This window comes from Montipora foliosa, chromosome 2 (assembly GCF_036669935.1).
Source record: "Montipora foliosa isolate CH-2021 chromosome 2, ASM3666993v2, whole genome shotgun sequence".
Lineage (NCBI taxonomy): Eukaryota > Metazoa > Cnidaria > Anthozoa > Scleractinia > Acroporidae > Montipora > Montipora foliosa.
In genome coordinates this window covers 54,115,934-54,130,933 of record NC_090870.1, presented here as the reverse complement: position 1 = coordinate 54,130,933, position 15,000 = coordinate 54,115,934, and the positions used below count along the sequence as shown (strand labels likewise).

At 40.1% G+C, this 15,000-nt stretch overlaps 2 protein-coding genes across 3 annotated transcripts in view; both read left to right on the top strand.

The window, feature by feature from the left end:
* LOC137993565 (D(5)-like dopamine receptor) overlaps positions 1–13,533 on the top strand; it is a 24,312-nt gene extending 10,779 nt beyond the window's left edge. The window contains exon 2 of the mRNA XM_068839500.1: positions 12,055–13,533. The gene's annotated coding sequence lies outside the window, so the exon portion shown is untranslated. The remainder of the gene's footprint in view (positions 1–12,054) is intronic.
* On the top strand, positions 3,631–12,064 carry LOC137993566 (D(5)-like dopamine receptor). 2 transcript variants are annotated; one of them, XM_068839501.1, is made up of 2 exons: positions 3,631–3,900; positions 10,234–12,064. In XM_068839501.1, the coding sequence occupies exon 2, from the start codon at positions 10,513–10,515 to the stop codon at positions 11,593–11,595; it is 1,083 nt and encodes a 360-aa protein (XP_068695602.1). In that variant the 5' UTR covers positions 3,631–3,900; positions 10,234–10,512; the 3' UTR covers positions 11,596–12,064. The 2 variants fall into 2 exon arrangements, with proteins under 2 accessions (XP_068695602.1, XP_068695603.1); XM_068839502.1 differs by having other exon boundaries at positions 3,704–3,744.
* Positions 13,534–15,000: the final 1,467 nt, after the last annotated feature.

Here is a 15,000-nt window from a genome sequence, read left to right as displayed (position 1 = left end):
TATTCTCATGACTAGTGAATTTAATTGAACACTGTGGCATCAATCGGGCCCAATCGTCACGAACATTGCAATTTTTTGCATGCGTGTGAGAAAAGTAAATACAATCACGTTTTCCCACAATTCATATGTGCAGACAGCCAATTAAATTAATTGTTGCCCTACGTATATGTACGGGTCCGCAAATGATCCCTGGACCGCAAATGATCCCAGAACCGCAAATGATACCAGGACCGCAAATTATCCCCAAACTGTACCGCAAATGATCCCGGAACGCAAATGATCCCCGTTTTGGACCGCAAATGATCCCGAAAAGAAAAGGGAGGAATGGCATGGAGGGTGGAATGGTCTGGATTGAGAATTAATCAGAAGAGCGCTTATTTTTTTATTAAAATCACTTTAAATCATGCATGGCTAGCAACAAGTTTCTGCCTCATGATAGTTTAAATTTGCCACATTTGATTATCGGATGCAATCATCAAAAACTAACCTGGACGCAATTCTAAACCGATTGTGACCAGGGGCCTGTTTCTCGACAAGTCCCGATGACTTTTAGCATGTTTTTTCGAGATAACTAAAAGCGGATTGTGAAACACTTAAACCCTCTCCCTTCTTGAGACAAAGAGGGAATTGTGACATGTGAAAAGTTTAGGGACTTTCGAGAAACGGCCCACTGATCTCTTTGACGAGGCGAAAAGGACGCCACCCGGGCCCGGCTAGCAACAATCGTAACATTAATAACTAGAACGCAATGTTTTAGCCTATAAGCTTTGGTTCAACATGCAATACTGCAGTTTTGTTTTTTCCCATGTCCTTGACTAAAAGTCGTCCATTAAACAACTATTACAGAAAACGCTATCATTTGCGTAGACCTGCAATGCTCCACCGCTCTTAAATACACCTTGTGTGTAGCACTCGAATTGCCTTCCACATCTGGGACAAATCTCTTCTGTTATTTTTCCTTCGCAGTATTTTTGCTTTAATTCCTGAGCAATGGCTAGCTGGGGATTCTGAGCACTTTCCATTTTTCGCCAAAGTCACTATCAGGGGAATCTAGGACAAGCATCTGGCAATTTTCCGATATGTCGGCAAAATCTGGGACGGTCGGGAAACTGCGAAATCCCTGATCGTCTGGGATTTTCCCGACATATGAAAACTAGGCTTAAGCAAGCTTCAGACAAAGGTAAATCACTAAAGAGTCGGTTGGACAGGGAATTAAGAAAGGCAGGATTAACACATCGCCATCCTCCAGCCCACAAAGATGGGAACTGTCTATTCCATGCAATGAATGACCATGCAGCTAATACGCCGCGGAAGGGTCTCGCAGAGTGCCACAAAAGTGCGATGTGACTTGGTAAATTACCTCAGTAGTAATCCAACAACCCCGGACGGGACTCATTTCAGAGAATTTATCAAACACGGAGCGTGGGATACCTATCTGAGAAGGATGGCTATGGACGGTGAATGGGGTGACTGGATTGCTTTATGGGGCCTAATTGACATGTTTGAAATCCCTGTCGCGGTAGTATCAAGCTTAGGAGAAACGGGATTGAATATTATCCACCCCGGAGCTGGTTATGAAAACGAAGCCACTAGAGATATGGCCTTACTTGGCCATGAAGCAGAGCTGCATTACCATAGCCTGGAACCAATAGCTGCTCAGAATCCCCAGCTAGCCATTGCTCAGGAATTAAAGCAAAAATACTGCGAAGGAAAAATAACAGAAGAGGTTTGTCCCAGATGTGGAAGGCAATTCGAGTACTACACACAAGGTGTATTTAAGAGCGGTGGAGCATTGCAGGTCTACGCAAATGATAGCGTTTTCTGTAATAGTTGTTTAATGGACGACTTTTAGTCAAGGACATGGGAAAAAACAAAACTGCAGTATTGCATGTTGAACCAAAGCTTATAGGCTAAAACATTGCGTTCTAGTTATTAATGTTACGATTGTTGCATCATCGGGACTTGTCGAGAAACAGGCCCCTGGTCACAAGCGGTTTAGAATTGCGTACAAGTAAGTTTTTGATGATTGTATCCGATAATCAAATGTGGCAAATTTAAACTATAATGAGGCAGAAACCTGTTGCTAGCCATGCATGATTTAAAGTGATTTTAATAAAAATAAGCGCTCTTCTGATTAATTCTCAATCCAGACCATTCCACCCTCTATGCCATTCCTCACTTTTTTTCGGAATCATTTGCGGTCCAAAACGGGGATCATTTGCGGTACAGTTTGGGGATCCTTTGCGGTCCTGGTATTATTTGCGGTACAGTTTGGGGATCATTTGCGGTTCTGGGATGATTTGCGAACCCGTACATATACCTCACAAGACGCCTGCGGGTCGTAGGTATAAAAATCGACTTGTTTAACATATAGCAAAAGTGGGTGCGGTGTTCATTGCAAAGAATTATAAATTACTAATTTACAAGGCCGATCTGTTAGCTCGCGAAGGCCGACTAATACGGTCCGTGCATGGTTCGGCCAAGTTCAATTTTCTATTTTTTCCACAATAACTGAAAAATCATATTTTGTGTACGTTAAGGGTTTGTTGTTTATTTTTGAACTGGCAATATAACGTAACATGGATCAAACAACGGAAATATGCATCGATTTGTCTTTTTTTAACTTTATTTTAAGTTTTCAGAAAAATGATTTATTACCCAGAACAACTTTTTTGGACATTTTTTTAATTTTTCTGTTATCTACAAAAAAAGTAGAAAATTAAAATAATGGGATAACCTCGTTGAGTTGATTTATTTTTCCATTTTTGTAATCTTTTGGAAAAAATGGGAAAATGAAAAAATGACTTCGTTGTCTTTATTACATGTTGCATTATTCTATATTTAGACTTTAAAATATAACTATGGAAAAAGGCTTTGGCGTCCATCGATTTCTCATTTTTTCATTGTTTTAAGATTAAATCTTGACGACGGAAAAAATGACTTGGATTTCTTATCTTCCCAATATGCAAGGCAAAAGTATTCTCGAGGGACTACTTTTTCAGCCCGGGCTGAAACGAGACGAAAGTCATGGATGTTCATCTGTACGGGTCCGCAAATTCTCGAGAGTTTCTTTTGAATGACAACACATGGCTCAGAACAGTTTTATTCGAGGTCTGAAGGATTTCAGTTAGAGGATGCTGTGTCGTTTTATGGGTACATATATTATTAAATAAATATACTGTACGTGAGGCTTGCGATCGCAGTAAGAAGTTGCCAGCTGCTGATATTAGATTCCCTAAAGTTTTGACGCAGCGCTACCTGAAAGCCATTCATTTCCTGCCCGGTGATTGATGACTGTCACACTTTCTTCGAAGTTGAAAATATGTTAGAGATTCTCCCTCTTCCCCGTTTTAGGCATTCCCTATTTTAGAGATTCCCCGTGCCCATTCTTCAATTCCCCGTTCCGTTTCCATACATTTTGTGTGTCCATTTCATACAAACAGCTGCTTTTGCAAAACGTCTATTGTGGCATCATTTTAAGGACGGTGCCTACTAATTGAAGATATTTTTGCCTCGGTGTGTGATTATAAAGTGAAGTAAAAAGTAAAGTGGTGCATTTATATAGCGCCCTTATCACTAACGTCTCAAAGGCGCTTTACAATGATCAATTTACCCCCAGCGGACTGGAAGCATATACAGGCTCAAATTGCAGCCGCTTCTAAGCAGTCCATCCATGCTGGTACTCATTTTACCGACCTCGGAAGGATGGAAAGCTGAGTGAACTTTAGCGGGAAAGAAGGAAAGGTAAGCGGGAGCTTGTCCAATCATGCATTTGAAAGCAAGCACAGCGTCACGGTGGCAGCCAGCGTAAATCTACAAGACTGGGGTCATCTGATCGAACTTTGTGGTATTACTGATTGTTCGGGCAGCGAAATTCTGCACTGTTTGAAGCTTGAGGAGGTGAGTAGTTGCTGCGTTTGCTCAGACCGACGAACAATAAAACAATTTGCTGAAAACTAAGGCGTTGATTATTATTATCAGAGTGTTTTTATCAAACATATATGTTTAACACGACTAATTTGAGCTAAGCTATACACGCAGGACGAAACAGTTTTAAAGATGTGGTCATGAAAGGTGGAGCTCGCTGTCTCTGGCGACTTTTGCGGGTATGAGTTCCTTGCCCATGAACGAAAGACGGACGTCAGGGAGGTTGGGAAGCACTCAGCTGACGACTTCCATACATCATCGCATTAGCTTTGCCTTATCTGGGTTCAAGAGGAGGTGATTGTCAAAATACCAGTTACGAATTCTTAAGAGATCGTCATAGCCCAGTTAGCCCAGTCTTGAATTGAGAAGGAAATGTGAAGTTTAGTATCATTAACAAAGCTTTCAGATTGACAGCGGCTTAAGAACTGATGGTAGATCGTTCACGTATATATACTGAATAAGAGAGGCCCGAGGTTACTCTCTTGTGGTACACCGCTATCGACAGGTAGTGGCTCTGACAATTCCTTGTTTATACGAACGATTTGATGTCTTCGAGATAAATAACTGTTAAACCAAATGACGTCAAAAGATGAAATGCTGGCGTCTTGCAGTTTCTGCAGTAAAATGTAATGTTATATACTGTCGAAGGCCTTACTCATATCCAATAACACAACAGCGGTTACTTTCCTTTTTATGGGGCGGATGGCTTCAGTCGTGTGTATTACATTTACTGAGTTATGTCTCTGTCGAGTGGAATTTTTTATTTCCACTTTGCGTTGCAGACAGCCTTTCATTTGACAACAAGTAAGGCATTAATTGATTTAAAGCAATTCTCTGGCATATCTTTGACATAAATGGGCAGGAGAGAGATGGGTCTGTAATTGTAAGGCTCCTCGACAGCCTCGAAGTCTCCGTCTTTTAATATTGGTGAAACCTCAGCCATCTTCGAAGAACATGGAAAGATTCCGGTAGCAAATGAAGCGTTTATTATTGACGTTTAGGTCGGAAGTACAGCTGGCAGGAATTTTGTCAATCCCGGGAGATTTGTTTAGTGGCATTGACCGGACAACACTTGCGACTTCGGAACATTCCACGCACTTAAAATTGAATTGATTAGCTTAGGAGTGTTTCCTTGGGACAAAGACTGGCTTTGAATGGTTATAATTACATTGACTAGTAAGCGAGTTAATTTTGTCAAAAGTCTCTCGTGCAACCGAGGTGAAAAAACGATTAAACTCGTTTGCTACCACTTCGTCTCTGCTGTAGGATCTCTCGCTGGCAGATTTCTTAAGAATACATGATCGGATAGTTTTCCAAAAACAGCTTGAATTATTGGGAAATGGCTTGATTTGAGATTTGATGCGCTACGTATTCTGGTTCTACCAGCCTATTTTCTCGCTTAACTTCACGCATAAGATTCTTGTATTCGGCCCAAGCGATGGGAATCGAAAAACATTGGCCTCTAGGCTGACATGCTGATTATTTTCAAGTTCTCTCACAACTTCTTTACACCACAAGTTGAAGCGTGCAAACTGAGCGTCCGACAGCTTTGGAGTTACCCCCTGTCCGGCAATAAATTTATAAAATATAATGCAATAAATATTGATACAAAAGTAAATAAATATTGATGCACAGTGTTTAGGAACAGCAGAAAAAGGTTTTCAGGACAGTTGATCGAGAATAAAATATTTTACCATCAGCAACAAAATTTACGACATGAAAGCAACATTACTTTTGAACCGTGAATATAAAAAGTTACGATCAGTGACAAACATTTTGAGAGATTTTTGCTAGGTTCAATTTTGTTATTGTACTTTTGGCTGCACAAGTAAATTGCAAAATCGAAAGTGACATCGAATTCAGAGGGCGCCGTGATCAAGTTACGGCGGCGTGTTTACTCCAGAAACAGTGAAGCATCTGTGTCAAATGATGGCAAGTGTTATAAAGTTTGACAAGACATGTGCGAATTCAACACAAAGATCATAAAATCGCCCAACTCTTGAGGTTCACCATTGTTTTTGCAAAGGCAACAATTTACTCTCCAAGACGAGGTTATTTATAACCAGGTAATTCCATCGTTTTGGAAATAGCAGCTACTTTATTACAGCATCAGCGTCACAATTTTTTGCGGATTTCGGGGCTTATTTTGTTGAAACCAAGAGATTATCAAGGTAAGAGAAGTAATCCCTCATACTGGCCCTATTCCCATCGTAATCCCTCTTAGGTTATTTTTAGATGATATCAATTTTCCCGCGGATAATGTTACCGCGCGCGTTACGTGGAAGTTTCATGAACGAGGGAAAGTGCAACAAATTCTGTACGATGCCACTCTCCGTTTTCAAAATTGAGTTTCATGGCCTGATAAAATTCATTGTCTGCAAGATACAGGTTTCAAACATACATCCTTGGAATTGCTTAACTGCCTAGTTTGCAGTGATACCAATTTGAAGAATTTCCAATCTATCAAACCGTGTTAAATAATTTTGACATATGCAGATATGTTTACCTTGGTTGCATTGCGTTACTTGTCCATTTTAGTGCGCACTTTCTCATCGTCTACAAAATTCTGTCGCTTACAAAACTCGTCCTTGTCAAGATACAGTTTGCAATCATATATCATGGAAATCGGTTAACTGTATAATTCACTCTGATACCAATTTTACGATTGTCTAGTGTAGGAAACCCTGTTAAATAATTTTGTAAAAGGGAGCTATATTTTACGCGTGCGTTGCAAATTGACTTCAATCCGATCTTACGTTTTTAAAAATTTTTATCGTGCGGTCAATTAAAATTTTCCTGTCATGTGTGGTACTGTTTGAAAGCGTTAGCTGTCTAATTTATGAATATCATAGAATTAAGTCACCATAGTTTAAGTCCGCTAAGAAAATCGAGAACGCGTTGACCAAGTCAGGAATATGTTACTTGGTGACTGTAGTCCGCGATATTTCATTGTGTACAAAATTCTGTCGCCTATAAAACTCGTTACTTTCAAGATACAAGATGCAAAGATATATCATTTAAATCGCTTAACTGTGTTGTTTACAGTGACACCAATTTCAACACTGTCCAATGTACGAAACCGAGTTTAATAATTTTGAAAGATGCACGTATATTTAACATGCGTGCTTTGCAAATTGACTTCCATGCGATACCACTTGTTCATACATTTTTATCGCACTGTCTGTTCAAGTTTTCCTTTCATGTCTGATATCTGTCTAATTTATGAATATCTAAGAATTAAGTCGTCATATTTTAATCCCGCGAAGAAAATCAAGAACGCGTTAGCCAAGTCAGCGATATATTACTTGTTGACTGTAGTCTGGGAATTGCCAATGTTTACAAAATTCTGTCGCTTATAAAACTCGATCCTTTCAAGATACAGGTTTCAAACATCTATAACTGAAATCGCTTAATTGTCTAGTTTTCAATGATACCACATTCAAGGTTGTGCCATATACGAAACCGTGTTAAATCTCTTTTTAAGGAGACAGCTATATTTAACATACGTGCTTTGCAAATTCACTTGAATCCGATAACACGGGTTCAAAAATTTTTATCGGACGCTTGATTCAAGTTTTCCTTTCATGTTTGGTACTGTTGTAGAGCTCTATCTGCCTACTCTATCACCGTATCAGAATTAAGTCAGCATCTTTTAATCCCGCAACGGAAACCGAGAATGCGTTTATTAAAGTCAGAGAGATCGTACTTATCGACTATAGTCTTCCATTTGCCATTCTGTACAAAATCCTGTCGGTTACATAACTTGTTCCTTCCAAGATACAGGTTTCAAAACATAAGTCATTGTAATCGGTTAACTCTGTATTCAACAAGTCACGTTCGTCCACAAAATGTACACATACGACTGTCTCTCAACATCCTCCGCCATTTTTGTTTGATGGTAAATCGTGAACGACGCGAATCATTGCGTAGGAATTCGCTCAGTTGTCAACATTGGTAAAAATGAGGACATGTGATTGGCTATCAGTTAACCCTCGTGGGAATACCGGATCTCGCAGGAGATCTAAAAATAACGTAAGAGGGATTACGATGGGAATAGGGCCAGTATGAGGGATTACTTCTCTTACCTCATAATCTCTTGTTGAAACTCAAGGACGCTTCCATCAGACCTGTTTATTTTCGTGACTTATGCACCACTGCTTACAGAGCACAACCACAAAAATCCACCCGCACCACATTTCAACCCAGGTATGCAAATTTGTAAAGGTCGAAAATTCCACAACATGATATTAAAATTCACAAAGGCTGGAAATATCACAAAAACCTTTTCCAGCGAGAATTTATTGAAACAAACAACATATTTGAAATTAGAGGCAAAAAACCTTTCATATTTAAATTGCGTGACACAATCCGTGTCACAAAGCATATGCATTTAAATACATTTCTGATAGTTCACATCAAACCCTTTTTGAAAGAACCTTGACCGTAAATGGTAGTAGCCAAAACGCGGGGCCGGGGCCGGGGCCGGGGCCGGGGCCGGGGCCGGGGCCGGGGCCGGGGCCGGGGCCGGGGCCGGGTTCGGTGTCGGGGTCGGGGTCGGGGTCGGGGTGTCTTTTTTTCCAAAATTTTGTTTCATTTTGTCGTCATTCTCGAATGACTGTCATTTATGGTGGCAATAAGTAAAAAGAATTGAGGAACCTACGGAAGCTATGAAAGCTCTTAAGGGGCATTTTAGTTTTTCTTAAAATCGTACTTTGTTTTTTTGTCTTTCCGAAAATCGAAGTTTGTTGTTCGAAATTAAGAGAATTTCCGAAATTTTCTAAAATTGGAGTTAGAACAACAAGTTGTACTACAAACCGTTTGTGGTAAATCAGACAACAACATTGACAACAACACGAACAAACAAGCAAAAAGAACGCTGCATGACTGCGTGACGATCATCGTGGAACTGTGATTCTGTTGTTGTTTTCTTTTTAACGAAGTGAATATTACGATGGGACTCTGTCTAGCAGTTAGCGTGTATTCGATAATCTCCAATTTTAGCAATTTCGGAAATTCTCTTAATTTCGAACAACAAACTTCGATTTTCGGAAAGACATAAAATGCCCATTAAGAGCTTTCATAGCTTCCGTAGGTTCCTCAATTTTTTTGACTTATTGAAACCATAAATGACAGTCATTCGAGAATGACGACAAAATGACACAAAATTTTGGAAAAAAAAGACACCCCGACCCCGACCCCGACCCCGACCCCGACCCCGACCCCGACCCCGGCCCCGACCGCGACCCCGACCATGACCCCGACCCCGACCCCGACCCAGACCCCGACCCCGGCCCCGGCCCCGGCCCCGGCCCCGCGTTTTGGCTTCTACCACCGTAAATGATGAACTACAAAAGAGACAACAAGCTTTCATTCAAACAATTCTTCACTGTCACATTTCCAAATTTTTTTTACCTTTGCAGAGTTGAGTACAAAATAAATGTAAATTGCCAGACAGCTTAGATGCGACTTCAGTAAATACTGTAATGCATTCAAGGCGTTCGATTCCTTCAATGTTTGTTAAATCTGTAAAAAAAATTTGCCATTGATTTCAGTTTCTTATATAATGCCAAGTTAGTAGATATTAGAACGACAAAAAATGAAATTGTTGTCGAAGACCATCACTCGTCGCTTTAAAGATTCCAGATATTTATTTTTCACCGCTTGTCTTGTTCCTCCAATTGACGTTCCATTCTTGAACTCCTTGAGGGTATATTTTGTTTAAAGATCCACTAAAACGCCATTCGCGTTACAATGACTTTCGACGCCATTGCGGTTAATTAAATGTTCTGCTGTGTGCACCAGAGAAATCTACGCATTACCCCAGCCCCTCAAACCTAACAAATACGCAAAGAAGACTCTATGCAGAAAGACACCACTAAGCAGGGGAGTGACAGGAAAGACTTTTCATTACACGGAAAAAATAAAACAGAGAAATGAAACGCAGATTCCGATCGACTGGGTTTGGCAACCCAGTAATTACTTTCTGTAACGTTACTTTGTAGACTAAACTATGGTAGCTGATAACAATACTCCTGAGAAGAGGCATTTGTCATGAGTATTTTTCTAAACTCATGACAGTTCAAAAAAGGTACTTTTCAAAAACTTAAAATAATTATTCATTCATGATAATTCCGAAAGGGCTGACAGTCTGAATTGACGACTGATTTTACACGGGAAGGCTTAATTCCTAGTACACAAACGACAAACAAATCTTTCTTTTCCCCACCATACTTTCAAGTTGTACCGGCAAAGTTATAACCTTTCACATGCGCTCTTAATTTTGATTTTTTTATTTATCACTTTCAGCTTAATAGAGGTAGTTCACAGAAGCCGCAGCACATGCAACACAGTGGCTTTCGTCCTCGCAACTGAGATAAACGGCATTTACAAGGAACAAGTGAACTGTGAACTCCCCGCCCTTCAGTCATCGCCGATTTGGCACCATATTGCGTGGTCAAATAAGGACCATAAAATTCCACGATGATTAGATATTGAAACGTCATGTTTACGTGAGAGATATTCGGAGTGAAAGTACGTGCGATTAAGGCAGCTCAAAATAACGAGCAAAAACAAGGATTACCGACTATGAATAACAATACTGGCGAAATCAATACCGCTGCCAACACATCAGAAACCTTTTTTGATTTTAGCCCATCCTTCCAGTATTCTATGGCGGTCTGTCACATACTAATTGTTGTCATAGCTTTTGTTGGGAACTTCATAGTTTGTTGCACAATAATCGTGAACAGAAGCCTTCGAAGTAATCCCACAAATACCTTTATTTTTTCCTTGGCGTTCTCGGATCTTCTCACCGTGTCCCTCGTGGTGCCTTTCGACATAGAGTCCATTATTCTTCTAGGGGTTTGGAGACACAGCGAAGAAATGTGCGAGGCCTGGATCATAATGTATCTCATCACTGTGCCCACATCGATTTTGACCCTTTTGGCCGTCAGCGTTGACCGTTACAAGAGCCTCAGTGATCCTCTCAATCGTTTTCGACGATGCAGATTTATGACCAAGAAGAAAGCCTTGATTGTTAGCGTTGTAATTTGGATTTACAGCTTTCTCTTCGCCTTAGTTCCCATCATGGGCTGGCGAACGCATGATAAGTTCGTGTTTCAGGGCGTGTGCTACTTTCCTTTCACAAAGACCTATACCACACTCAGTTCTGTGATCAACTTCATACTTCCTCTTTTGATTACCTGTGGTATTTACATCAAGATTTACTTGATTGCCCGCAGCCAGCAAAATATCTTTTACGGAGACGCCTCACGAATTCCAAAACTTCGTTCTACTGAAGAAAAAAAGGTTTATTCAAGGAATATCCGAGCAGCTAAGACAATCTCTATATTCGTGGTGGCCTTTTTTTCCTGTTGGATACCATTCAGTTTTATCAGTGCCGTCTCCAATCTTTGTGGCTCACGGTGCGTAAGGAAAATCCCGAAAGAAGTTGTCGTCATGTTTCTGATGTTCGGCTACCTTAATTCCGCGCTCAATCCATTCCTTTTCGCCTTTCGTAACAGCAGATTTAAGGCCACCATGTCGGGGCTAATGGAATCGCTGAGGTCTCGTGCTGTGGCGAAAGGTCCTCGCGGGCGTTCCACTCCTACAAAGAGCACTTGTCACTCAGAACGTCCAGATCTACAAGACAGGCAGATTCGTCTTTAATTCGTAAACGCAAAACGAGACAGCTTACCGAGAAACACACAGTCTATTTTGTGAATACCTTTGTCAAGGTAGTCAACGGTTCATAAAAGTGAAGAGCTCTTGATTTTGTGTAAAAAGAATCCCTAATCTCACATCCGTGGCGAATTTGCTTCGAGCCAATTAAAAGGACCTATACATTATACCCAGTCCTTGGCCTTAGTGCGTGGTGCATGATCAAGTTTTTTATTGACAATCTGGCACACAACTACTTTATTCGTATTCTTCCGGCACCCTTCACCACCAAAAATCTTCTTTGAAACACAGACTCTGATAACATCTTTAGAGGCGACTATGACATTTAGTTGTTACCAGTGCTAGTATGTATTCAAAATATATATTAACTCCTACATAGGGTTCACTGTATCAACATTGTGGTTCAGTCTTTAACACGACTTACAAAGAGCTGTGACAAAACAAAAGGTAATGTATATTGAATATAAAATGAAAGTTCAAATTTGCGCCCAAGAAGTTTAAATGTAATGTATAATGCCAAGCTGATCAAAACTTCAACATCCCCGCGGGCATGCATTCGACTAATTTTTGTGTCCAAAGAGTTAAGAATTTGTACTTTGCCTGAGTAGAATGTGATTTTTAAAGGGGACCGAAGTGCCAGACTTTACATGTCAAATTTCCCAGCTTTCTCCTAGTTGACACGGGACATGTAAAAGATAGATTTTGATTTCCACAATTGATCATTTCTTCGAAAGCTTGGTAACTGCCCAGGAGGATGTTGTAGTTTCTGATCGATCGGTGCATAAGTGTGCATTATCAATTCGTTTCGCTTTTATACAACTTTTTTCCAAAATGGCCGCCATTCAGATATTCTTTCGTTTTTATTCAAATTAGACCCTGATGCCTCGTTCAAGGCAAAATATTCTTTTGAATTTTAAGCTTAAGAACGAGGCATCCAGGGCTCATTTGAACAAAAACAAAAAAATTTTTAAATGGCGACCATTTTGGAAAAGGGTGTATATTTGTCTAGTAAACTCACTGGAGGCCGTCTTGTACAAATGTACTCTATTCTCTTACTCAGTTTAAGTTCGAAATTTCCTTCCATTTATGGCAACTATTGTTCTATGGGAGAGCCATATTTGCATAATTTATTACCATCTTGGTCTAATTGGGTTCATTTCATCCAGTTTATTTCTCTCTTTAGTTTTAAATTAAACGAACGTCAGGCCGCTTCGACCATCCCACCTCCCTGCAGCGATGGCATGCGTGTTGCCATGGCTCCAACTCCATTCGCCCCCTGGGGCGTTTTGGAGTGAGGGCTCTCAGTGATAATTTATTACAAACTCAGGTAATCAGATGCCCAGTGATTTTTGATAAGCATCACAAACTTTTTCCTTGCTCTCAACACCACTCGGACAATAGACCAATTTCGATATCGTAAAATTCAGTCCTAAACAAAAGGAAAAATCTCGAGGCTCTGGGGAATAAAGATAAGGATTTGTATGAGTTTATTCTTCAGAGCCTCGAGATGATGCCTTTTGTTTAGAGCTGAATTTTAATATATCGAAATTGGGCTATGAACGTCACGAAGTCTTCAAGTTAAACTCCAGTATTCGTAAAGATAACTACAGTATCTTCATTTACTTATAAATCCTGGGCGGACGAGCATTTGTTTTTTATGGCTTCCATTGAATTCGTTTCTTTCAGTTTGTCTGTTACCAAGTTGAATTAGTGGCTCTTCACTTAAACCTACCTAACTCAGTGATATAAATGAAACAGCCACCGCTTCAAATATTCCAAAAAAGATACGTTCCACTGTATTTGGTGGCTGGCTTCCATTAATTTTAATTGAGTTACGTTCCTTTTAGGGAAAATAGGTTTCAAGAATGGGATAAAGAGATGACAAATATAGAAAATGTGGAGAGAATAGAGGAGAATTCAGGGTTGGAAAAGAGACGAAATGTTTGTGGTTTTTCATGCAGATGTATCTGTCGACAGCTGATAAATATTTAAAAAGTCCTTTACTAAAACTAGGTTTCTCTTGTCAACATACACCCTAGCTAAAAACATACTGTTGATTAAACATGTTGAATACGCAGGAATTTATACCGGTTTTTGCGTGAAATATCAATTTCTGTACGGCTATCTCGAAAGTGATGAATGGGAGATGCCGGAACGGGGAATCTCTAAAATTGGAAATCTCTAAGAGGGGGAATTACTAAAATAGGGAATCTCTAAAAGGGTGAATCTACGAGACAGGGAAAATTTAGAAAGATTTGATCTGTTGTTTTTAATGACAGGCATCCATTTTAACAGTGCAATTGTTGAGCCACTGGTACAATTCGCACAGAAGTGTCGGCTATTAAAATCTTCGCCTCCTTGATGAACGCTGCCGTAAAGTCCTGAGCTGTACTTAAAAGCTTTTTTTCACAATAACATTTTCTGCGGGCTTTTCTTCAGCCTGATACTTAATCACAAACACCGCTCCAAGGTCTCTTGACCTATCACGTCTTAGCCGACGAGGTCTTCCCACCGAAACTTCGGCAAACCAGCGAATCCGTCAAGCCTTTTCCTTTTACTGGCAAATTAACTTCTTGACTAAACATCAACTCTGCTGAGAAAAAAAAAACCAAAATATTGCCTGTCGCAAAAATATGTTTTGCATGGTTTTCCCGCCATTCTCGCCATCTTTGGGAGAATTTAGCATTTCTTTAGTTGGTTTTTCATGCTTTTCGTCATCCACTGCTCAGATTTTCCTTATGTGTGCGAGTGAACGGTGAAGTATCCATCAAGGTAGTACCACGAAATTAAAGGTATTGCTGGTTTTCACTCACGTGATCAACAGCCATGTTTTTCAACGAAAACAAAAGGAAGCGTTTGCATAATAATAGAGTTAAATTCCCCGAGGATTTGGTCGGGGCACCAACATGGCCGCCTTTTCTTTGTTTTGGGCACCAACATGGCGGTCGTGACGTCATGTGAAAACCGAGAATTAAGGAAATGACTCGATAAGCTAACTATATAACACGAGGCTTCTTTGGATTCTACATATTCTCATGACAAGTGAATTTAATTGAACACTGTGGCATCAATCGAGCCCAATTGTCACGATCATTGCAATTTCTTGCATGCGTGTAAGAAAAGTAAATAACATCACGTTTTCCCACAATTCATATGTGCAGACAGCCAATTAAATTAATTGTTGCCCTACGTATACCTCACAAGATGCCTGCGGATCGTAGGTATAAAAATCGACTAGTTCAACATATAACAAAAGGGGGTGCGGTGTTCATTGCAAAGAATTATAAATTACTAATTTACAAGGCCGTTCTGTTAGCTCGCGAAGGCCGACTAATACGGTCCGTGCATGGTTCGGCCAAGTTCAATTTTCCATTTTTTCCACAATAATTGAAA